Raw genomic sequence first — 26,610 nt, 5'->3', positions numbered from 1 at the left:
CTCTGTTTCTAACCTGCGATCAGGCGTTCTTTTTTGCGGCGTTCTCTTCCCTTCCACGGCGAAAAAAAAAGAACGCCTGGTCGCAGGTGACATTGTTTCACGCCAACCAAAACCTGACTACCGCTTTTGCTGCCCCCCCCCGCTCTGAGAAGTCCGGCATCAATCTAACGCTACCATGCAGTCTCTGTATCCCTCCATGGCCATACGTGTCCAACACTCCCTTACTTTATCACCGACTTTGTTGGCGTATGTGGAGTTAAGAGTCCCGCAAACTAAACATGCTTCAATATCTCACGAAACCAAAATATACCATTGACAAAAGGATTTCGTAACTTAGAAGTGATTTTTGAATAAATGTTTTTAACAAAAAAAGAAAATGCGTAGACAATAATCTCTTTACACTTTGATGGTTGAATGCAACTGGGCGTTGGAATGGCCAGGCAAAGTCCCCTTTTACTCAGAAACCTTTTGATTCTTAAAACTTTTTTCAACACCCAACTGTTTAAGATATCTAATTATAAGGGGGAAAACACTAAACAAACGCTGACAAAATTAGAAGAAGCTTACTGAAAATTAGCTACCAGATAAGTTATTTACACTTCCTATCATTATAGAGGCCCTGCCAGGAGAGGGGTTCCCGTGTCGCTTGTCTAAATTTAAAAATGTGCGTGCCGTGTCGCTGTTTTATCAAACTTGGCGTCGCTGTCGGTAGCAAAATTGAAGGAAAATTACTTGTCCTTGTCGGAATTTAAGTTTGCAAAAGGGTCGTCGTTTGTCGCGATTTTATTTTATGTGCTGTCGCTACTTTTTGGGCCATGTAATATACCCTGGCAGGGCCTCATCATAGGCTCGATTTCCGCCGCCTTCTCGATTCCGGTCTTTGGTACGTTACGTTAAATGACTGCCACCGCGGTCCGCAGTCACCATACAAATTTCCATGCTGAACTGATGTTATTGCCACCGTGATCCACGGTCCGACACAAAACGTTTGGTGTTAAGATTGCCTGCCACCGCGGTCCGTAGTCCCGTAGTGAACGCATGGGACAGAACGTTTTGTGTTTAGAGAGGCCTACTATTCACTTTTTCAGCCTACTATTCACTTCGGTTAGCCTAATATGCACTTTGGTTAGCCTGTTTACGGTTAGCTATCTATATTTGTAAGGGTAACACTATATCGAACATTTTCTTCAGTTCCTCTTTAAAAAAATCCCCTCCCCCCCCCAAAAAAAAAGCTTCTAAAGTGGTTGAAAAAAATCCACTCGGAGGCAGACGATCATAATGTTTACGAGCTTTTCTATGAATCCACTAAGTGACGAGTACGGACCGCGATTAGGTTGCTTGCGGTTAGCACAACAAAATGAAGTCCATTCTCTCTTATTGGCACCAGTGGAAAGCCCTGTTTGTTTTAGTTCGAGAAATGAGCGCCGATTGCAACAAGGAGGCAGTGGTGATGGTGAATGTAGCAACTGTACGAATGAGTGTCCTGGATGATCCACACACCACAAACAACCCAACATTTCATTGCCGCCGCCACACCCGTCCTATTGACAACAGGTGTATTCCAAGGTACTCAAGGAAAGAGAGCAACTGGCCGAGGAAAAGTTGAAGAAAAAAAATCAGAGCGCTGTCCGAAAAAGAAGGCCGTCACTTAAGAGGAATTGATGATTGCCAGAAGTATACGAATAATAAAGAAAGTTGTAAACTCAGCAGCAGCCGCGCGAGTTTGAGGCTGTCCTCTGCTACGTCACTCAACAGTTTAATCAACGCGTATAAAGATCTCCAGGAAGACTCCTTGGAAAAAACAGACAACGGACAGAAGAGCGGGTGGACGTCTTGCAAATGGTTTGGATTGAAAAATAACAAGGTCACTTCTCTTTTAAAGATGACGAAGAATACACGCCCTGGGGACAAGGGGGCTTGACGGCGAATGAAACAAGAGGTACGCGCGAGAGTTGAAAGAGAATTCGCGCAAAATTTGGGCTTCGCGCTCAGCACACGTTTTTCTCGTACAAAAAAACCGTTTAATTTGTCCTCATTGCTTCAGGGCTACTGGACTGTACATAAACACTCGCTGTGTCGCACTGACCAGATTATAAAGTACTGACTATCATGTGTTATATTTTTACCCATGCCTCACGCCCAATGAGATGATTTCCTCTTACTTTTGATAACAAAATTTTAATAATTGTATCTAAATGGATGGCTTCTAGAAAAGTTTGCCTGTTTCCCTGAAATCTTTTATTCGAAAACTGATAAATCGCGTCAATGAATTTTGATATGAACTTTCGAATATAATTTGTCTTAGGCCCGGTTCAGACGCCGTACTTTTCATGAGCCGAACTCAATTCGAATTTGGACCGACCCAAATTGACAAAAGTACTCCTCTCGATTCAGACGCCGTACTTTTTGGCCGTTCCGAGGCCGTTCCTAATAAATTTCCAATAAAACCAGCCAAAATACATTATAATAATTTATGAATTAGGATCGGCACATGAAAAGTACGGCGTCTGAATCAAAGTCGTTCCAAAGACGTTCCACAGGCGAAATTCTCGGCCAAGCCAGGCGGGAAGAACGGGTGAGCCGTTCCAAATTGAAATAGCCGTTCTAATTTGATTCAGACGCCAATCTTTTCATGTACTTAATTCAAGGAATTAGGTTCGGCTCATGAAAAGATCGGCGTCTGAACCGGGCCTTACATAGAAGAATTCAACTGAAAACCATCTGTAAGTCAATTACAATACCTCCGCGCAGAAATCTTAAAACCTTCCGTATCGAAATTTTTTTAGTGTATCTTAAAAATGTAACCTTTTGAGTCCCCGTTTTGGTGAAATCAAAGGCTCTTCGAGCAACCTCATGGTAATTCGATGAATGAAGTGCCGACCTCCGCATTTTTTCTAAATAAGTGTCCAGTAACGTAAAGCAATCTCACTTTGTATTATTTTTCCACGTGAGTTGCGTCATTGATGGCTCGTGCTCGCAGGGGTCGTAGCGCTATTCAGTTTTCACAACCAAAATATTTACTGGTTATTGTATTACTTTGATCCTTTTAAGCATTAAGTAAATTTGTTTTGTGAATATGTTTACTTTTCTGTCAGCACGTATAGCGTTATTTTTGAGCAGCGGAAAAAAATTGAGAGAAAAGATACGCCCGAACACTTCGTGTATCTGCTCGACTCAAAAAGACGAATCAAAGTCTCTTCGAGATACCGACTTTTTTGCATGAAGTATGAGTCGAAGGTTTATCCTGTGCATTGTTCTTCGAACTTATCATTACAGTTGCTTTGTAGGTTAGTTTAACAATTTCCTATCTTCGCGGAGGAAATGCAGCCATATAATTTTGTCAAAAATGGCTCGTCCGCGCCGGGTATTTATACACATATTCCTCAACATTACACAAATAAACAGTGCAAATTTCACCGAGATCTGACAATTCTATACTTTAACATTGCAAGGACCTTTCGAGGCAGTCGATTACGGCAGCGAAATTAGCAAATGAAACAACAAAATATGCGTTTGACGCTTTGTTTTTGCGACGAAAAAGCACGAAAAAAATACGGATATTTCCGACTACTGTCGGAGAAAACATTGCGCATATTATTGCGGCGTAAACAAATCGATACACTCAAGCTGCGTTTTGTCTAGGCTCTGCGAGGGTCGGATATCAAGACAGCTTCTTCGTGGGCTTAAGAAGGATTAAACAAAAGCCATATCAAATGCTTTGGAATTATATTTGGAGATGAAATACGAAAAAATTTTGCTGCCTTTGACTGAAATTCCACTCGAACTGCGTCGAGACGATCGCATGTTGTAAAGCCGATTCATGCAACATTGCTGTCAACGAGAGGTCACGCCCCTAACGACCTAGGCTGATGACGAAATAGAATGGCGCTTGTAGCGACCAAATTTGGCCTAATTTTTAACCGCTCCTAAGCTAAAAGAAGCCCCCATCTCTTGCATTTGTTTTAACTTAAAAAATATCTTTGAAAAGAGCGAGTTTTTTTTGTATGGTTTATTTTTGACGTTTGTAACTTTTTAAACGATGTAAGTGCTAGTGATTATTTATTCGTGTTTTAGTTACGCAATCCATTGTTTGTGCGACGCTTTTTATAAATCGCCTTTCAGACACACGTGCGTTGAGATAAGAAAGCTGACATGTCACTTTTTAAATTGTTATATAACGTTTGTAAATGTGACAAGTCACGTTTTTTTTCCACGAGATCGCAAGTGATCACCCACAGCTGAAAGTAATCCCTTGAGAAATTAAAACAGTCCCTTGAGAAATTAAAAAAATCCTTTGAGTTTACAAGAATGTGAAATTTTCCCTAACATAACTGTTATTCTCCTACTTTCGCTTGTAAACAAGCAAAAAAGTCGAAAAAAACGGATGACGTGACACGAGGTGACGTGACGCGAAACAAAAACGTGCCGTGGATGTTGTGTTGACTAAAACACGTCACAAGGCGAGCGTAATAATTTTTTATAACAGTTTAAGCGTAACTATATGTAGTCGGTTCATAGCGCCAATTCCGTATTTTATCACAAAAATATTTAAGTGTAACCTTTGAATCTTTTTAGCATTAAGTAAATTTGTTTTGTGAATATGTTTACTTTTTTTTAGCAGCGAATAAAATTTGAGAGAAAGATGCGCGTTTCTGCACGACTCAAATAGATCAAGAACGGATGACGTGACACGAAGATGATGTGACGCGAAACAAAAACGTGCATGAATGTTGTGTTCACTAAAACGCTTCTTTGAATGTTTTCTTATGTGAATGGGTCATTGATAGCCTATGCTCTGAGGCTTCGTTGAGCGAATTCTATTCTCTTTTATCACCAGAGGATAAGTGTAAGTGATCCTCTTTCGATTTGTTTTGTGAAATTCAATTTAGTTCCCTGAAAGAGAGAGACCCTGGAACGAGGTTGAAGAATAATTTGTTTCTGATTGACATGTGCTGAATGCGTTTAAAGGACCCTTCTGTCAGCACGTTTCTCGTTTAATGATGAATTAATTGCGGTTTGATATCAGAATCCAGTGAGTGATTGAGTGAGTGAGTGAGTGTTCGAGTGAGAAAATGCGGCCCATAACGTAACCTCATTACCATTCGGTAAAAACTGAGGCTCTTAAGGGACTGGTCAATAAGTACCAGGGGGTGTGGGCCGGAGCAATTGGAAAAGTGGTGGCTTGAAAATGTGTGACCCACCCCTTTCTTCTGGCTCAAAACTGACTGACCCACCCCCTTTGCTCATAAAATTCATTATTCTGTAAGCGGTTGGAGGTTTTTGATTTGATATCACCTTTTAAAGTGTGATTCCCTACATACATCACCCTAATTTTCCCTGATGGACACTTTCCATGGGAAAATTTAGACACAAAAATGTGCAAAATCTGAAACAGTACGTAATATAATTCATAATATATTTAGAATATTAATATAGAATAATTAATGAATAATTAATTCAGAAACTGTCTACAACCACTGTCTATAACTCATATTTGCAAAGTGTTCGAGAGAAGAGGTTAATGGTGAAAGCCTAAAGCACTGAGTAAATCAACGCAGCCTGAAGACAGACAAGCAAAACTGATGTTATGATCATAAGCCATCTAGGGGGGTCAGGGGGCATGCTCCCCCGGGAAATTTTGATATTTTAGCTTCCTGAAATCGCTAGAAAATCATTTAAAATTGGTCACTTCGAGAAATTTATCTATTTATACTGATATAAATAAGATGACCCACCCCCTACATGTAGATCAAAACGACATAACCCACCCCTTTTCAAGGGTTGAAAAACTGATGACCCACCCCCTTTCTGCTCCGGCCCACCCCCCCTCTACTTATTGACCAGTCCCTAAACTCAAGCATATACCTCTTCTCTGCACAGTTAAGGTATCTGGAGAGAAAATAAACGAAAATCGTACCTTACTCAAGTTTTCCAATAGTTTGATTAGGAAAACTGCCTGAGGGAGGAACATTATTTAATAGGCAAACTTTGCCTAAAAAATGCTATACCTAAACAATAGTCAATCTAATTAATGTTCGCTGAACACAGTTGGGGAAACGGGTTATTGGCAAATCTTCGTTGACGTTCACAAAAAGTTACCGATGCTCGTCACCCAATCAAACGTTAACACGAACATGCGCGGTGCAATGTTGCTTAGCAACTGCGGAAGTGCATATCGCGGGCTCAGTACCTATTCTTCAGACTGGACTGCTTCTGGTTAACTATCGCGATGGTTAGGATGATGGGTGTGCTTGCTTATTAATAAGATCACCGAGTGTTTAGCCTGGGGCTTCAATAAAATGTTCTTTGATTACTTTTTCATGTGTTGGATGTATTTATTATTCATTGATTATTTTCTGTACAAAACATTGCTCCATCAGTTTACTATTCGTCAGTGTATTGCTATAAAGAGTTCTGTCACGCTCGACTTTGTCTGTATTGTTTTTTATTGACATGCTTTTTATCCTTGCGAATCTTCCCGTGTGAATGACGTCTTGTTACTTGTTGAGTACTGTTGTCAGGGGGCTGTTGTTGTACAGCCCACTGTCTGGTTTCTTCATTGTTACATACATTGCAAGCATATCGTAGGGTGAGGAAAATTGTACAAGTTTTTGGCCTCGCGCACAGTCCCTTGTCTTACGTTTTGACTTGCCCCAGAATTCTCTTGTTATTCTGTGATTTCTCCAAGTTAGTGACTGCTTGCCGATGTTATATTCCAAATCAATAACATTGCCCCTTTATAAATAATTCATGATCTTGTATCCCATGCTGTCTATGATCTCCACCTGTTAAAATGAGAAAAGAAGTAAGAATGCTTCTATCTATGTTTTCTTTCCAAACGTCGTGGGTGTGTCTCGAAAGAGCATATAGAAATCATGCGGCAGATTCGTTCTCTTTGTGCACATTATATTAAGGAACGCTTCACTGTTCAATTACATTTCAGAGTCCGCTATTCACAGCAACAACTGTCAACCAATCTCTTAATCGACGCTGGTTTAGAATCATGTTCATTCATATCAAATAAATGAGATGATACATTGTAAATCCTTGCCACTAAGAAAATTGAGTGGCTCAGGTGGGATTCGAACCCACGACCTTTGGGTTACATGCCCACTGCCACGATGGGAACAGCATGTGAGTGAATCCCATTTGCAGTCTATCATAGGCCCATTTATTAAAGCAACCCTCGGTTATTTAGCATGTTATTCATAACTACACGGTAAAGTTATCTTTTTGCCTCACCCCAAACCCCCCCCCCCTCCCCCCTCCAACCCTGGCACTAAATTCCCGCACGAGTCTGGCGCTTGCTTAAAGTAAAGCGTTTATTTACACAGTAATGATTTTACGTGTATACAAGAAAGAGCTTACATTTTAAGCACTTTGTCTTTTCCTCCGCTTGCAACCCTTGTGCCATCCGGACTCCAGTCAACACTGTACACCTGTTAAAGAAAATATTGCTTCAGTTTCCACCTCGAAATTTAAATTCTTCTAACTAATTTTCACACATTTAATCGACGCTAGTTATGAGAATTGAGCGGTACATCAAGACTTAATCCCCATTTGATGAATTTCTTTATCCTCATCACCTGTTTGCTAGACAAAGTATCGATACTGTAGAGAGAAATTAAATGTTGAAGATAATGGTCTATCTAAAGGCGACATTTTGTGACTGTTAGCATGAAGACTAAGCGACTTTAATAGATAAGCAGTAACTCTTGTACCATCGTTTCAACAACATCCGCTTATTATCCCCACCAGTCTGTTTGAATTTTAGTTTCTAGCGCGTGTATGGGAGAAACGCGAAAGGCGCGAGAGGGCCACGCGAGGAAAAATCGAGGAGGCGCCGTCTCCTCGATTTTTTCCTCGCGCGGCCTTCTCGCGATCGCGCACTCTTTTACGCGCGCTAAAAACTACACAGCGGGGAGGGGGGGGGGGGGTATTATCGGAGAGGGAAACACAATAAACTTCAAGAAGGAATACTGTTTATACATCATGTACCTCATCTGCATGACCTGGTAGATCCTCCATGATTTTCTTTGTTTTCATGTCCCATACCTGTTAAGTTAAAGATTGTGTTACAAGATCACTTATGGTGAACTTGATTTATAATATAGCTCAGTACAGTAGCAGACTCGCGCAATCAAATTCAGCACAGCGTGAGCAAATCGATTCGCCGGAACTTTTTTTCTGGCGAGAATTTTTTTTCCACAGCAATATTATAAAAAAATTGGTTTAGCTGTGCACTGTCGAGTTATGGCGCACTCGAGAAGTTTGGAGAGCACTAAAGAAGCTAGAGTTGCCACTGGCTATGGTCCCGAGTAACTCTTACGCCTCTTGTAGTGCACAGTACAGCATGTGACTCAACTGTTTATTTGTGGCTTCTTACTAAAGTGCTAGTCTTTCCCAAGCCTTTATTAGATTTTGCGCTTTGTTATAACTTTAGACATGAAGTGGTCGCCAAAGTAGGAACCTTATATAGCTAAAATATCAGAAAATACTATGAGAACTTAACTTGAGAGTGCTGTCTGCACTTCCACTGCAAAGAAGTCGACTGTCTGCAGACCAGGCAATCTAAAAAAAAAAAAACAGAAACAATGCAAAGTACTAGCAGAACTCCATAGGCTTATTATGTCATCTGACGCGTTATGCCTTAAAGAGAGATGATTAGCTATCCCGAAATACGGCCTTTGAACCGCGTGCTGAAGTTAAGCGTGCTAAGGAGAACCAACTGGGCCACAGATAACCTGTTAAATAATAAACTGGTTTACGGTAGACGGAACTATCACGTCATATTTTCACTCGTTTCGCGGGTTGTTCACACTATACTGTGACCTCTATTAAAGTTATTCTTCTAATGACGAGCAGAATAAATAAACTAAGTCTGAAAACCTGTGGCTTATTTAGGACACTTGAACGATAAAGCAGTTTTCAAAAGTAATCACTCTGACCAATCACAAAACACCGGACACAGGCAGTCCAGAGATTCAATGAAAATCGAGGCAAACACATGTAGCCAGCACGTAGCGCTTTGGTTTTACTTCTGATTGGACGAGAATGTGACGCGAGTTTTTTAAACTAATCACTGAGCGTAGCAGTGCAAAATCAAAGCAGATGCGAATTTCCTCAACTGAACTTATTCTATATTATTTGATTTTTACAAATTAAGTGTCTTACTTGATAAACAGAATTCACATGCCCACGAAGAGATGTGATGTACCTATAGTAAAAATAATGCACACAATTAGGTCATGCTATGAGCGACCATCAACGCCATATCACATAAACCCGTATTTACGTCCTTTAGAGATGAGCTATTCTATCAAATACATACCCTATGATCTGAGATGAAAGTTTACTTAAAGACGCACTAAACATGTAGAAGATGACGAAAAGTACGTGCTATCAGAAACTTGGGTGTAGACTGGATATAAGATTGGAAGTCGTAATTTCAAGATCTTCGGCAGGGTTGTAGTAAAAATAAAGGTTCAATGTAAACCACAGAAACGTAATTGACATAAAAATCCGTCAGGGTAAGCATGCCACGAACACCAAAGCCCTAATTATTTTTTTAAGGTACTTTAAGAAGACCCTCCTCCCTCCCTCGTCCCCACTTGGATTTGTTTTGACACAATCGTTGTAATGATCCGGCCACTGAGCTATTAACGATAACCCTGAAAAAATATAACTAAAAAGGGGCCAAAATTGGCAAAAAAGAGCGTCATCTAGCAACTTTTTGTAGTTAGTTAGATAGGTAGATAGTCCGGTAACTTAATTGACTGATGGAAAAACCGTGTATAAATAAAGTTACCGGTATCGTATCTTATCTTATGTTATCGTATCTTCCTTAACTCTGTTAACTCATGAGACTAGAAACTGGTCACTGAAGGATAAGCAATTCGCTGTTACTTACTTTCCGTTGTCACCATTCCAGATTTTCACCGACTTATCAAACGCCGCACTTGCTATGAGACGGCCATCAGGTGAAAAACTCACTTGGTTTATAAGAGCCTGGTGACCTGGAAAAGATAAGAATCAGATTAGAAACACGAACAAAGCTAAACGCATTGACCGCGCATTTACAGAGGAGGCAGCGTGGTTGGGGCGCCACTAGATGGATTTGTGTTTGGTGGTTCCGAATTAAAATAGCCAACTGGTCAGCCTCCCGCCAGTTAAGATTTTTAACATGTTTCTGTTTATTTACGACAGTTGCTGTTTTTTTCGTGGCCTCCACTAGCACGGTAGTTAACAATTATTAACCGAAGTGGAGGTGAATAGTACTTTGCTAATCACTTCCGAGTTAACCAATCAGCGCGCGCAAAAAGTACTATTCACTTGTGTGGTATATACTAATGCTAAATACTTTGACACTTGAATACATACAGCGATTTACTAAAATCAAACTGTAAGCGCCAACATAATCAAAGCATATACCATTATTACCATTTATTACAGGTTTACCCAAAATATCAGCAGTGGCCGGCTTTTAAATCATATCATTTCAATACTATTTTCAACTGATCTTTATAGTTACATGTGTATGTAGTCATTTACATTTAATAATCTGACCTGTCATTCGCGCTAAAGGTTTTTTGCTTTCTTCTGGATCCCAAAGAAAAAGAGTAAAATCATCAGAGCCTGACACCAATCTCTCTCTTCTTCCGCCCTGGAAAGAAATCATTTGATACATAAAGGTAGGTAAGGGACGGACCATAATTTTTTTGGAGGAGGGGGGGGGGGGGGGTTATGAAAAATATTGAAAAAAATTGTTTGCAGGACCTAGAAAGACAAAACAAATTGTTTGCAAACACAATAAGTATAACAAAAAGTAGTTTCAATTTTTAAAACAATGTTTGCAGAGGTGCATAAACTAAAAAAAGTTTGCAGAGAATAATATTTCATACCCCCCCCCCCCCCCCACCACTCCAAGAAAATAATGGTCCGTCCCTTAGGTCTGCAGTACGAGCCTAGTGGCCCATCAGGCCAGAGCTTATCCCAGTTTCCGTAGCATGGAGCAACTGGGAGTCTTTTGACTCTCCACTAGATGGGATCGTGGGTTACCCCACACCATTAAATTTGCTGGTACCCATACCGGGTAAAGAGAGGCATTATGAGATTAAATTGGCTTGCCAAGAACACAACGCAGTGCCCCGGCCAGGGCTCAAACCCGGACCCCTCGATGCAGTGTCCTGCGCACTAACCATTAGGCCACTGCATCTCCCATATGCTATAATAGATACTATGTAAATTGTTGAAAATGAGATTCTAATCAAAGTTTACAGCTTAAAACGGGGTGACGTCCACGAAGTGTACATATACCTTTGCTTGTGTATATCTTTGCAACGCTTTCTCTTTTAATGTATCACCATCTGCTGTACCTAATTCATCAGTGAGGCCTTTTGACGGATCAAACGCACCAGTTCTTAATGCATAATCTGTATTCATTGCTAGATGATTTACCTGTAATGAAATAGAATGAGATCATTTAATATAATTGTCTCGTTGAGCGGATTGATACAGGGTTTGTACACAGTTTTGCAAACAAAATGTTCATGTTCAAATACCACACCATGAGATTACTTGCAATTTGTGTGCTCTACAATACAAAGTGTACTATCTAGACTCTCTGGGTAGTGGGTAGACTCAGCTTGGGAGCTTAGTCTACAAAAGAGAAGGAAGGCGCCTCTTTCCCTCCACTAGCCTAGTGGTTCCAAGAAAAGCTCCTTAAGTGATACTGCCACCTTGCACAATTCCCCCTGCTTAGTATAGGGTTACAGGTTAAAGACTGGACTCAGGCCACACTGCAAGAGAACTGGGCAGCTATGGGAGTGGAGGTAAAAAGAGCGAAGATGAGGGCGAGTTACAAGCTTTCCAAAACCCTACAAGAGGAATAGTTTGTCTGCCAGAACTGCGGCCGCATCTGCAAGTCTCAAATCAGATTGTAACCCACAACAAACACTGCATCCGACCTACAGTTCGCTAATCCATAAACCTTGTTGATGGATGCTTACTACTATCTAGACTATATCTACAGTCAACCCTAAAGAACAAACTTACCCAATGTGCATGTCCCTGTAATGTTCTACAAAGGACTCCCTAGTAGGTAATAAGAGAAAAGTACCAAAACAGTGAAATGTTAAAAACTGTATTAAACTGGGAAAAAGAGAACTATAAGGGCTCAAATGCATTGCACAAGTAAAAGGAGCGTGTGCCACAAGTCATAAGTTTTATGTCCTGGCTTGCAGCTGCTCGGTAGAATGATATCCCATCTGCTCTATTTGTGGACTCTACGGGAGGTGGCAGTGCTTGAAAAACCTTGAATTGTAGCTTACCCCTCAGACAAGCAGCACTCAAATTTTGCTTGCCAGGGTTTACTTTTTGTGATTACTTTAGTCAGCAGATGACTTGCCTGGGTCCTGGTCCAACAGGCATACGAGCATGGAAAATTACTTGCCTGGCAGGAAAATCTACTTCTACTGGACAAGATTTTTTTCAAGTCCTGGGTGGTAGAAAGGAGGGTACAGGGGACCAGGATCCTCAGGGTCATGAGAACCAGGAAAAATTGGGGAAAATGCATAAATTATATTAATATTTTTTTTAACAGAAATAGTACAAAGAGGCTTATTATTGTGAAACATTCTTAATCCTACCGCCAACCGGTTAGCTCAGTTGGTAGAGTGCCGGACTACCGTGCGGGAGGTCTCGGGTTCGACTCCCAGACCGGACCAACACTCAGGGTCTTAAAATAACTGAGGAGAATGTGCTGCCTTTGTAATGATATCTGCAAATGGTTAGACATTCTAGTCTTCTCGGAAAAGGATGATAAACCGTAGGTCCCATCTCCTGTATCTTCAGTCTTATATAGCAGGGGACGTTAAAGAACCCACACACTATTCGCAAAGAGTAGCGCACGAAGCTCCCGGTGTTGTGGTCTGGCCTTTGTGTTGTTGTAAATAACAGTATGTGTAAAGCGCATTTGAACATATACTATGGAAAATGCGCTATATAAATGCATTGTCATTATCATTATTCATTATGTTACTGTTACAATTATTGTTACATGTAGTAAAAAAAATTAATAATAATAAATAACTTACATCTTCCACTCTCCAGACCTTGATTGTCCTGTCCTGGGATGAGGAGTAAATAAGCCCCTCCCCTCCCCACCTGATACACGTTACTGACTTGGTGTGACTTGATAGTGTTCTTATTAACTGACCAAGGATGCAGTCCCATATTTTTACAGTCGTGTCCTTAGGGGGAAAACAAATGCAGATGATTAAGTTAGAAAACAAATACCAGTACCAGTAATTGAAATCATGGGTTCCACTTTAACTATTTAATATTCATTGTTTGTTAACACTCACTTTTGATGAACTTGCAAGAAATCTACAATCTGGATTACTGAAAAACAAAACAAAACAAAACAAAATGTCAGAATATTTTCAACAATAAAAAGCTGTCAAAATAAAAAGATTCCTGACCAGAACAATTTCCTCCAAACCTTACCAGACTCAATGCATTACAAACATCTAATGAACATACATTTCCAGTTTCCCAATAGCATATTTGCACGATGTCGTTAATAGACTACTATAATTCACCTTGCTTTTCCTTTATTTTTTAAATTTTGAATCCACAGTGGGGTTTAAAAAACAATTGCCCTAATTAGAATGATAAAAAGAAAAGCGAAGGAATCTGGTAGTTGTAGTCAAATGATGTCATGCAAATCGCCTAAAACTGTTAGATGAATACTGTTTTGTACCTGTGCAGAGGCTGCCAGCTAAGCCATGTAATCCATTGTAAGTGTCCTTTTAAAGTCTTTCCAAGTTGTTTTCCAGTTGCAGGGTCCCATATCCTGATCTACAATGTACCAAGCAAAGTATGCAGAAATCATCTCTTTTATAAACCGGATGAATATTAAATTGGTGTTTAACTACAAGAAGGATGCAACAAAGGCTTAATCCAAAATCTAGTTTTTGGAATGACAGTATCCAAAAAATACATAGCATATATCTGACACTGTAATGTTAGTTGTAAAGGCGGCAGACTAAAAAAATCTACTGCAATTATTGTAACATAGATACCATGAAATTCCGGTTATAAGCCCCCCCGGTTATAGGCCCCCCGGTTATAGGCCCATCGACCTGGAAACAAAAAAAAAAAAACATCCGATTATAAGCCCCCCCCCCTGGATATAAGCCCCCATCTGCTGGTTGACAGTACTGAAAAGGACTAAATGTTGCTTTATTATGCGTTTTTAACTTAAAAACGTATTTCGATCAACTCTGCCGTGGCCCGTTTCGGAACATTCTTTTTTATTCCGCTTATAAGCCCTCCCGGATATAAGCCCTTCCATTTATAAGCCCACCCAAAAACCCTTATGACGTTGTATAAGCCCAGGGCTTATAACTGGAATTTTAAGGTATACATGTAATTATACAGGGCTGGCCTCCCCTACAAGAAAAAAAGGTCATACTGCCTTAGTTTTTGGTTGGCATGTTGTGCCCCATTCTTTTTATAAATAAACTTAACAAAGTATACTCCGGTAGGTGTTTAATCAACAACATTTTGAATTGCCATCAATATATTTTTACTGAAAAAAAAAACCACAGGTCCCCTTTAATTTATGTGATATTATTTTTTTCTCACCTCGCCATTTTTACACCCTGAAGCTAACTTTTTCCCGTCTGGAGACCAGGCTATGTGTAATATCCAATGTGTGTGACCTTATCAAATAAACAGATCACAACAATTTACTTTTAGTTGTAGGTAAATAGTTATTATTAGTATGTACTAAAACAGTGGATAGCTTTTTTGGTGTGCGCTGCTTGGCTACTCAAACTCCGTATATCCTTTGCTATTCACTTTCGAGAAACGCAAGTGAGAAAATTTTAATATTTGAAGGGAATAAACTAGCAAAAAACGATCCTTTTAGGCTTTTTTTATCACACTGTTCACTGGGGGGGGGGGTGACAATAAAACAACTATTTATCTCAGTGTCGGTGGGTAGTGGTGAATATTTACCTCACCGCTTCATGGCTCAGTAAATATCCACCACTAGTCACCTCCACTCGGTAAATAGTTGTTAACTATAAAATTGGAAAAAAAATGAAGTTGAGCAGTGTCTGTAGAATACGTTATATTGAAGTTAATAAGATCGGTCAATTATTAATTAAATGGCTTGAGAAATCTTTGGATGTTGTCCTTCAGTAGCATTCCTGAGATGATATTTCAAAACTATAACACAAAAGTAGCCTAACACTACTGAAAAAGCGTACATACTAAAAAATCTTAGCTTTGCCAAACAACATCATCATTCCTCATTTGTTCTTTTATAGTTTTAAAATATCAAAAATTGTTTGAATCCAGCTGGAGTATTTGACAGTACATGTAGTTTGTATAGGGTAATTGTCCGGATGAGAGTACCGGTAGTTCAAAAAGAACTGTAAGTTAATGGTGATTCAAGTTTGGATTCCATGAGTTGAAGTCATCTTCAGAGTATGCTAATGACTAGTGAAGAATTTATCCCCCTGGTACCATAATCCACATGACTATAATAACTGCGGGGTGCTGTGAGACATATAGGAACATCTGGTGATTTTTTTTTCTACTTTTTTTAGGTGCAGAGAAGGATGAACGGGGTGGGGGGGTGACAAAGTTATGAAATATAAAATACTATTTTGTATGCCACTTTATTTACCGTACTACTGATCCAGTGGTCTGAATAATAACATAATTTCTAATAAAGAAAACAATGTTGCACTTAGCAATATTTACCTTTACACGTAAAATGAGGTGTTTCTGTGTTGACATCCCAAAACCGAACAGTTGTATCACCTGAACCACTTGCCAGATACCTATAATAAAAAAACAGCTTATAATCATTATCAATATTATTTTATTTCTTTATTAATGGCAGGAAAGTATCACTCCTTGATCACACACACTTTTTTAATAGCTAATTTAATTATTAATCAATCAATCCCATAACAGCTGGGATTCTGATCCTAACAAGTTTGTGTTCATTCTTGCTGTATTTGCTTGAAACATTCTTACTGCAATTTGCCATTGGTCAGTAATTTCTTGCAATGTCCTTGCCATGCCAGTTTTCAAATTCATTCATTTCATTATTATGTATCCGCAGGATTTTTAACAGCACTTAACTTACCTGCCATCTGGACTAAACGACACTGCAATCACTGCTTCAGAATGACCTGCCACCCAGAGGAGACAATGAATTACCAATTAGAAGTGTTACAACGAAAACAACACCTGCCCTTGGAACAAATTTACACTACAAATCAAACCATGATGCCCTTACAGTCAAAGGTCTGGATAATCTGGGCCTGTTGGGCAACTAGAATGGTCTTGTAACCAGAGACCAGAAAATTAGAAAATAATTGTCTATGAAGTGAATATAACAGAACTACATGTATGATTGAAGAGGACCCAAAGGTGAAATATACCTGGCTAGCTTTTTAAAAGACTGAAAATTTGAGGTTTGGTTTGATACTGTTAGTAGTACATAATTCTTCACTTACAAAAAACTATAAACAATTACCAGTTCTGTAATAATCAGAAATGAAAGGTTAAGTCCACATATGAGCCAAGTGGCCAACAGGCTGGAGCTTATCCCAGTTTCCAAAGCATGAAGTGACTAGGAGTATTTCTATTCCTCCTGGATGAGATGCTAGTCCATCGCAGGGTTATCCCCCCAGCAGTAGGTTCGCCGGTACCCATTCAGGGGATTCATTAAGGATTGGAGCAGGTGGGCATCAGGGTTTGGCACCCTGGTAACACATCAGTAAGACCCTACCTTCTTTGGTAAACTGAAGTCACTTCAGACGCTAAAAACAGCCAAGCAAAGTCTTGTTTACAGCCGGTCAAATTGCCCGTTGGCTGGCCCTTAATGAAACCCCTGACCCATTTATAGACCTGGGTGGAGAGGGGCACTGTGTGAGTAAATTGCCTTGCCCAAGAACACAATGCAGTGACCCCAGCCAGGGCTCGAACCCTGACTGGACTAACATAGACCTCTGCACGCATTATGTGCCTATAATAATATTGTAATCTGGAAAAAATTATTATTAAGGAATGAATGCTACCTGGAATTGTGCTTGTACATCTTGTGACTGCTCGGACTTTAAACACAGCCTGGGGTTGGTACACTATCTCTACCACCTTCTCTGTTTCAAGAGTTTGTGTTTCCAGAGTTTCATTAAGGCTGCCTGTGATTTCAGACTCGTTGACAAAAAATGAGTATGGTACACTTTCATCCTGATTGAAAAAAAAGCAAGAATTTGCATATTTAAGATGCTTTATTTACTAATTTCAATCTCAGAATATTTTGTTACTTTTTCAGGTATGTTCTCCCCTGTGATAAGTTATAGTCAAACTGCTATTGGCATTTCAGACCAGAACACTGAAGGGGTAAGCCTGAAACGTCTGGTTCATTTTTAGTTTTTTGACACTTGAAAGAGTTTTTTCAAATTTCTTTAGTATTGTTCCAAAGTGTCACACATCATTGAATGCAATTTATTCCACTGCTATTATTTATGTATGGACCACCACTTATGGGGGTTATGTTCATTATCATTGCCTTCGATTAATTCCATTGGCAGTTAATGGGATATCATTTGCTGCGAAACCGATCAGTGTTATGAAGAATTAAACTTGGAAGAAAAAGAGACATTCCTAAACATAAATAAAATCATCGAAGCAACATTACTGACTTATGGTTTTCCAGTAAAGACACTAATAGATACAGTTCTAAAAAAGGCAAGTCTGGTATAGGGTACAGATTTTCAGTGTCTAGTCTAGTATAATGTTGCAAAATTAGCTGAACCTGGTCTGGTATAGGGCAAGGGTTTCAGAATCCCAGTGGCACACCCCACCCAAAAAATAAATATATAGAGTGCTCCCCTTACCCCGCCCAAAGGAATATATACATTTATTATTCAACAGATGCGCGCGCTCCCATATATGGTCAAAATGTTAACGATATCTGTCATCCGTACATAACAGATATCCTGCGATATTTGTAGGTTGCGAAGATTCGTCCGAAATCTTGTAAAGCGCTGCTTAATTACATTTTTTCTATGTGCAAAATGTGTTTCGTTGACAATTTGTTGAATAACAAGAACTTCAAGCAGTTTGTAACCGTGCGGTTAATGTTTGATCACCTCTTTCAGTTCTTTGGCTGAAAAGGCACGGCGCCCAACAGTGAAAAATCTTAAGAAAAGCAGTCACTTGAGAAACACACAACTCATGTTTGCGTGAGTCACGGAGTGTGCGTGACATGAATTTCCTTCACCGCGTCATCTCTTGCTTTATACCACATGCCTGGCCGGATGAATTCTGCTTACGCATGCAAATATTTATTTTGTTCCGAATGTTCAATAAAATAAACCCAAACCAGTTCATGAATGGCATTGAAAAGAAGTCCATTTCGCGCCAAAATAAAGAGTAGACTAAGTCCATCCCGTCGTATTTCTCCGTTTAGCGTCGTCCGACGATCTTTTGAAAGTATAAATAGAGCAAACCTGACTGCGTGATTCAGAAGGTAATTCCCCTAGCGCGATGACGTGTATTCCGTGCCTTGACACATTCTTGCTAAGCTTGCAATTTTCGTTTCGATTCCCACTGAAAATAAACTCAAAACAAAAATTGAATATTTTCCAATATTCGGCATGTTCCGGGTAAATTGTACGACTTGTACTCGCTCCGAGCCAAAGGCCTGAGTAACACAAAAATAAATATTTCACACAAACAGAGCGCAGAGTATTCGTAAATATTTTTAAAATAGGTGAATGTTTATTTATAGCTACAGGCGAGCGATCGCGTGGCATAGGTCTAACGTAGTACAAGTTTTAAATAGCTTGGACGTCCAAGCGGTCTTTGGTTTCTCTTTGTGATTATTCAGTCTTTTCTTCTGGTAAAACACTCAAATGACACAAAAACATACATTTCCGTCTAAATAGAGAGCAGAGTGTTCATGTTAAACGAGTGATCGCTAGTAAACATCAAAACTTACGTGACCGTGACCAAGGTGCCGACTGGGCCGCGTGGGTCTGGGACGATTTACCGACAAAAAAATAAAAACGACAAAAAACGAAAAAAAAAACGCCGGCCAGATTATGAACCGGCTTCGCACGGTTAATAAAACAATTATCCTGCTCAATCTTGCAGAATATCGTCTGATTTTAGCCAACTCGGCCTACGGCCTCGTTGGCTAAGTATCAGGCGATATTCCGCGCGATTTCGCAGGATAATTGTTAAGTATCACTAACTTGAATGACCAATATACCCTTTTAAATGTTACCTTTTGAAGTACTGCATTGCAAACTAATTCTAGTTTATCAGGGGTGATATCAAGAGGAAGGTCAAATGGTGTACCAATGAGTTCTCCAAGTTCACTCTTAAACTGTGCAAGGATACGACCACCTTCACTGTTGAAAATTACAAGAACCTGGTTGAAATGACTGCACAATATATTTCATTATGTGAACATATATATGTACGGTACACTATTATAACCTGAAAGACCTCTACAATAGTTTCAGCCTAAACATTTACAATTTTAATATTCCCTAAAAATATACATATGCTTAGCGGAATGTTGCAGGTTTCTTGAATCCTTGTTTTCTCAAACCACCCAATAACTCAAACCGGTGGTTTCTTTTATATTTGCCTTACAAAAGCCTGGTTTCCATATGGACATAGACGATTGCAATGAATCACAGACGATCACAGAGTTGCAGGTTTTGCGATCTGTGAGCCTATAGAAACACACATCTGTGATGGTTTGCGATCCACTGCGATCAATCTCAGACGATTGCAAATGATTGCAGAAAATACAACCAAGTTCCATTCCCAGCGATCATCTGTGATTGCTTGTGATCATCTGAAATTGTCTGTGATAGTTTGCAGTCATATGGAAACAGTTTGCTCTGGGATCATTGTGATCACACAGTTCAGTAAATTTGTGTGATTTTGTGATCACTGCAATCCACTACAATAGTCTGGGATCATATGGAAATCAGGCTAAGGTGAACACAGCAATTGCCCCTCCTGATTACTCAAACCATCTTTAAAGGATGAGGAAATCGATCGGGAAGCCACTGGTTTATATCCTTCCCTGCTCCAACCTTGTTGCCAGGGTCTCCCTCTGCCCAATCCCAGGAGGGACAGGGAGAGAGAGACCCTGGGAATGAGGTTGTCACTGCTCATTTCTCATTCTTTATTTTGAGTACTAGTACCCCCTAATCTAGTGGGAGGCGCGGTGGCCTAATGGTTAGCGTGCTTGACTCCGAGTCGAACGGCCTGGGTTCGAGGCCTGGCCGGGGCACTGCATTGTCTTCTTGGGCAAGACACTTTACTCTCACAGTGCCTCTCTCCACCCAGGTGTATAAATGGGTACCGGCGAATTTACTGCTGGGGGTAACCCTGCGATGGACTAGCATCCCATCCAGGGGGGAGTAGCAATACTCCTAGTTGCTTAATGCTATGGAAACCGGGATAAGCTCCGGCTGTATGGGCCTCATGGCTCGGAGACAGACTTGACCTTTACTCTCCAATCTCCTCTCCTCCAGGACGATGACTTTAATAATGCAGTCAAACCTCCATCCCATGTGTCTACACATGGGATGTTATATATGTGTGGATGAAATCATAACAAAGTATCCACCTGCAGGAGGGATCCCAGAGGGGGTGCTCGGGATTTCAAGTGACGGAGATGATTGAAGGATTTTTGGGGGTTTGAAATTTTCAATTCCGGATTTTTATTGGATATAAAAACATCTAAAGATTCGTGGTAGTGCCTTGGCTGTGTAGTTCTGAACATGAGTGTCTCATTTTGAATGTTTCACTTTGTGTTATATCATGTTCCCTTACTGGGAATTTAAAGGTCAGAAATATAGCATGGGATTTTTGGGGGGTTAATTTTTGGTCCAGGGATTCTTTTGAGTTTTGTTGGAAGTCCTAGGGATTTTTGGGGGTCTTAATTTTTGCCCCCATTCGATCATCCCCTCTCCCACGACCTACCCCCCCCCCCCCCCCTCCTTTTCATTAGTGGTTTTCGGGTTTACTTCAGGATTTCACTTACCGCAGTACTACAATATATATATAATCATGCCTCTATGTATAGCCATGGTACATAGATGTGAATCAATCAATAATGTTTAGTTATCAATATAATTAGGATTAGGCAGTTTTAATCAAAACCGAGCAATCAGAACACATGAGCTGTTTAGTCAAACGGCTATTTCTTTTCTTTTCTTTTTACGTCCATTCATAAGTCCTCGTGCAACGGGTACAATGGATACTTGAAGTACACCTTACTTACACTAACGAAGAATCTCTTACCTCATTTTGATTGTTTTCAGGCAGTGTTTTGTTACAGCTCTGATCCACGTGAGAATGATCCCTTGCCGTAAGAATTTTTCTGTTTACGCGAACCAGCGGTAAAAGTAGTTCACAACGACTGACTTCATGTAATATATGGTTTGCGAGCATGCGCGTAAACTTATCCAAGATGGCTTCCAACAGCATCGCGAGAGTGGTTCCATGTTTTCCTTCAATTAGACAAAGCTTTCAGTCATATAAGAAGATAAACCTTAAGATTATTTCGAGAGCAGTTTGTGCTCTTTCGCGGTGTAGCTTTTCTAGTGCAGCCAGTCAAGTGAAAGAGATTGAGAGAGATGCCGAAAATGACCGAGAGAAGTCGAAAATTCCAATTATAAGCGAATTTGAGAATCGAAATCCTCGAAATCCTGAATATTTTGGATATAACAAGCCAAGAGGATATTCTACACAGATGTACAGGGTTGATTTCTATAACAAGTAAGTTTTACGTTTTTGTTGGAATGAAATAAACTGCATGTAGTTTGCAGTGAGAATATCGCCTCACCTGGCAGGATGAAGAGCGGGGTTTGGGAGAGGGGGTGGGGTGGGGGTGGGGGCGGGGGAGGTTCATGGTGTCTGAACTTCCCATTCCTGTTGCTCCTGGTTCCTGACCCTTTCATAGTGGTTCCTGCCCCTCAGTGCTTTCTCTCTCTATAGCGAAATATTATGCAATGAGTTGTTCCATTAAGTATCCATACTCCTCCTTTGAAGGTTTTTTGGTTTAAAACCTCCCACCCCATCCCTCCAGAAATTCTAGTTAGTGTCAACTTTCCTTTAAAAATTTTGATGTTTGAAACTCTCTCGCCACCTCAGAATAACTAGTGACCTTCCATGGGATGGGTATAGATATTTTCTGGAAACACACATTACTCCCCTATTCCTTCTGGTTTATCTCACCTCAGGAATCCCACTTCCCATCCTAACTTCTCCTACCTCTTGTAAAGTCCCTCCCTTCTCTATTCCCAGGCTGTGGGCTCCCTGTTTACCCACCCCTACTGGGAAATGATTGGTGTTCAATACTGGGAATTCCCAAGAGAGACTGACGGGTATCAGACCTATATTACTGTGCATGACCTCACCTAGCAAAAAATGACCCCATCTCCAGTAGGATGCACTTGCTAAAACAGATCCTACAAAAGAAAATAGCTCATTGTTCATAGTTTTGATGTCGTAACCTCAAGGGTGCTTTCTGTGTGCATCCCACGCCAAAATTATGCCAAGGTTTTAAGTCAATGTTGTGGTTCAATTTTATCATTAGTTCAAATTTTATTTTCCTTTGTGTTTGGGTATGGTAATGTATGATAATGAGTTTAAAACAAAGGAAAATAAAAGTTGAACCAAGGAGAAAATTGAATCAAAACATCAAGTTATCTCAGCATACCAACTTTGATTGTACACCAGTATACTATGATCTTGTGAAATCCATGCCAAAGATTTTTAGCATTAGCTACATCTACCAGGGCCATAACCAGACCTTTACTATAGACGAGGCAAGATCTTGCTAGGGGGTTCTGGGGCATGCCATCCAGAAAAGTTTGAAATCTAGAAGCTCTGGAACTCTTTCTTCATCATTTTTCACAAGGTATTTCTTGAGAAAAATCAATCTTGTTCAACTTGGAATTATTTTCCTAACAAAACATATTTTGTTTTTAATTTGGGTTAAAATCTGGACGAGGCAACTGCCATGTCTTGCCTCTTGCTAGTTATGGCCCTGTCTACATAAAATACAGCCTGGCAGATAATAGTTTTTGATGGCTATTAAAAAAAAGAAGGCTTCCCATTTATAACACAATAAAAAGTAATCAAGTTAAAAGCAACAGAAGTGTTTTCCTTTATTCAGTGGTTGGCCTTACATTTGGATGAGAGGTGGAGTTTGAAAATTTTTAGGTGCATGATGGAACTGCCTCTGTGAAGCATGCTGCAACATCATGAAATACATGAAATGTTGAGAAGAAAATGAATGATCTTATTTCAGACATCCACATGTTAAAATGCATGTAAGCATACTTCCATTGAGGGGGTTTGTCTCAAGAGGAGTTTGTTTGCCCTTGTACATGTACAACTGCTCTTCAATCTGTATAATTATATATTTTCTGTTTCTCTTCATATGCAGACTTAAGTTCTTAATAACAAACCGGCACACGAGAGCTCAGGTGCTTCACAACAGTGGAGTTGTCCTCGTTTCGGCATCCACGACTGAATTTGAAATTACAAAACACCTTTATAAAACTACAGACGTCACTGCTGCAAAGAATGTTGGTAGAGTGATGGCACAGAGATGCCTGGAGGCAGGAATCACTCAAGTTCGGTGGGAAGTTAAAAAAGGAGACCTGCGCAAGCAAAGGGTAATGCTTACTTCTGTGTCCTCATTTATATTGCATGATTACGCTTAGCAGTTATTGTGCGACAAATCTCCTATTTCCTTTCTGATTGGTCAAAGCATGGTGCCTACCTTTTACTGAATTGTCATCAAAAATTGCTAAGTTACAAACTACAATTAATGACAAATTTTGGCACACTTGCTGTTTACCTGCTTACAGTGTAACTCGATCCCCCCTATTCCCCTAAACAGTGTTGTGTAGTAGAACAAAATAATGCCTCCAATGGCTGCCTATTTTTGCTTGCAAACTGAAACACACTGCACAAGGAGTTGGGGTGCATTGCGCTACGAACATGGCAAGGGGAAATGGGGGTGGTGTGCCAACAACTTTTGTCAGTGATTACAGCTTGTAGTTAAGGTTCATTAGATAATGTTGTCATAGTACTCCTGTATAATTTCTACTTACCACATAAACTTGTCCAACACACAGACCAGTGCATTCTCTCAAGCCATTAAGGATGGAGGTATCATACTCAGTGAACCCAAGAAAGTTATACCACCAGAAACATTTTATTTAGGTAGGTTTTTAGTAGTATGCACAAAGTCAGTGGGAGATTACGTTTCACGCCAAAGGCGTGATTTGAGCGCCGTAGGTGCAAGCTTCTTTGTGGGGTCCGGGGGCATGTCCCTCTGGAAATTTCTTTTTATGTTTGCATCTAAAACGCCATTTCCTGCATTCCTGAGACTCAAAAGAGTTTGTGAAGTCAATTTAAACTCTGGAGGTTAGCTTAATTCTCAACCAGAAAACCAAAATCTTCGATATTATTTACTTTATTGGAACACCTGTTTTCAGAAAACTTTCCTCACTTTTATGACATTGTATTCGGTAAATATTTTCCGTAAGGCAATATAATGTTGTACTACACTGTAATTCCCTCAATTTCTAGGAAAACAAAAAATGAACTAGAGACTTGTAGACCTGATACAAGGATTCGATTACAATTCAAAATTAATGCTTACCTTCTGTTATTTTTAGCGCAAAACTCCCGATCACCGTAGTTGAAAGGCTATAAAAGCATTGTGTTGAAACAGTTAAATGGTTTCCCAGACCACTATAATACAGTTGTACCAATACATTGTATACGACCAGCGCATTCTTCAGTGAGCACTGATAGAAAAACATCAAAATGCATAGAAAAATTTCAGGACTTTATCCTTTGCTTTTCTTCTATAATGTAAAAAAAATCTGGGAAATTCTGGTACGCACTTGCATAAATTGTGTTAAAACAGGTATGCCCTGTCCTCTCAGTTTCATTCAAAGCCATTCTGCACACACACATTTACATATACACAAACATTCATAGATGTACCACTTTATCATGGTGAGTTAAATGAGTTAAATTTCCCTAAGGAATTTATATATTCATATAATGTCCTGAGGTACATGTATGGCATGCATGTGATGTGTTCTTGTCCAATTATGAAAGTGTTTTATTTGCAGGGTATAGCTAAAAGCTTTCATCCTGCCATAACTTTCACTGATGTTGCTTTTTGATTTTGTCCACAGATTTTAGACCAAAAAACAAAAGTAAAAAGTGGAAAAGATTGCCATATTCAAAGAGATGGAAGGCCCACTTGAAGAGACGAAAATAATGTTACATTTGATCTTTGATATTGTTTTGATAGGGGAGTTACTCTACAAAGCCACATTGTAACACTTTTGATTTTTATTTCCCATACCACAACCCAAAAGCCCAGCTTCTAGGTGTTTCTGTTTTAAGAAATAAAAAAGAAAAAGCAGCACATAGTGGCAGGGGGATTTTACAAATTATGAACATGATTTTTCCCTGACTTATACAACCGAGCTCCATTCTATGAAATAGTTAGTCATATCAATTGCAAAATTCATGGTTGGAAAGACCGTGAAAACCTTTTTTAGTCAAAAAGTCAGTGATACATTCCATCAATTTTAACTATTTTACAAATAGCAGAAAAACAGCAAGAAAAGTCATTATTTACTTGAAAGTACATGTGAATGATAAACTAGTGACCTAGGTGTCCAACTAGAGCAATCCAGTTAAAAGGAGTTGTAATAATGGACAGCTATAATTGGGAAAATACGATCGCGCCCCCATTACGTAAAAATCTTGTGTAGAGAACAAATCGCAAACGGATATTTTGTTATTGATAAGATTAGGAAAAAGAGGGTGGTTGAGCCAAAAGGGGTTTTTCAGTCTTGCCCCGCTTCCTTGGCCAACAGTGGCCCTGAGACCATTGAGTCTGGGCACCTTACTCTGTGTATTTCTGTGACGTCAGAGGGTAACAGTTACCCTCTGACGTCAGAGCTCTCGCAATGTTGTCAGCTCATGGACATTTGGCGGGAAGCAGTTTCATTGTTAGGTGTCATGTGACCATGTACTAGACAAGGAATGCAAGCGCTATCGCAGGGAAAAATGAGCTATACGTATAACAATAGAATTAGCTTGCCACGCACTCAAACGATACTGCGCAAGATGTGTCAGTGTGCGAGCATCACAGTGGAGTACAAGCGCTATTCGCGAAAGTTTTTGTTCTATCAAGATACTCGGGTTCTTGCAATACTGTTCTACTATTTTTTCAAGATGCTCTTTGCATTCACTTAACTCTTCATATTACAGACAAGTCATCGTTTTATCCTCGAAGTAAAATTCGGGATTAAAGTGAGTTGTGTTTTTCAAATCGCAAATGGCGCTATTTCTACATTTTTAAGAACTTAAGTGATAGTAATTCTAAATGTTAGCCTGTCCCATGCTTCTGCTTCCGTTGTACTATTTCGTACATTATAGCCCTCAATCCAGCGACTTCTTTTGGCCTTCAAAGTGTACACAGAAAACTGTACGAAACGAAAA

General features: G+C 39.8%; 2 protein-coding genes across 2 annotated transcripts; one reads left to right on the top strand and one right to left on the bottom strand.

Moving 5' to 3' along the window:
- Nucleotides 1-6,330: 6,330 nt before the first annotated feature.
- LOC144645348 (notchless protein homolog 1-like) lies at nucleotides 6,331-21,601 on the bottom strand. The gene is made up of 18 exons (XM_078504896.1): nucleotides 21,364-21,601; nucleotides 19,322-19,448; nucleotides 17,106-17,277; nucleotides 16,169-16,214; nucleotides 15,778-15,857; nucleotides 14,650-14,726; nucleotides 13,763-13,860; nucleotides 13,365-13,401; nucleotides 13,095-13,250; nucleotides 12,055-12,093; nucleotides 11,317-11,457; nucleotides 10,567-10,663; nucleotides 9,911-10,016; nucleotides 9,175-9,217; nucleotides 8,514-8,571; nucleotides 7,999-8,057; nucleotides 7,369-7,439; nucleotides 6,331-6,785 (listed from the first exon to the last, which is right to left on the bottom strand). The coding sequence occupies exons 1-18, from the start codon at nucleotides 21,366-21,368 to the stop codon at nucleotides 6,773-6,775; spliced, it is 1,425 nt and encodes a 474-aa protein (XP_078361022.1). The 5' UTR covers nucleotides 21,369-21,601; the 3' UTR covers nucleotides 6,331-6,772.
- LOC144645448 (large ribosomal subunit protein uL18m-like) lies at nucleotides 21,528-25,529 on the top strand. The gene is made up of 4 exons (XM_078505028.1): nucleotides 21,528-21,840; nucleotides 23,516-23,747; nucleotides 24,213-24,300; nucleotides 25,290-25,529. The coding sequence occupies exons 1-4, from the start codon at nucleotides 21,533-21,535 to the stop codon at nucleotides 25,373-25,375; spliced, it is 714 nt and encodes a 237-aa protein (XP_078361154.1). The 5' UTR covers nucleotides 21,528-21,532; the 3' UTR covers nucleotides 25,376-25,529.
- Nucleotides 25,530-26,610: the final 1,081 nt, after the last annotated feature.

The sequence above is a fragment of the Oculina patagonica genome, chromosome 3, assembly GCF_052425735.1.
Source record: "Oculina patagonica isolate OP01 chromosome 3, crgOcupat, whole genome shotgun sequence".
Taxonomy (NCBI): domain Eukaryota; kingdom Metazoa; phylum Cnidaria; class Anthozoa; order Scleractinia; family Oculinidae; genus Oculina; species Oculina patagonica.
The sequence above is the reverse complement of the archived record's forward strand: the minus strand, read 5'-3'. Positions and strand labels throughout refer to the sequence as shown.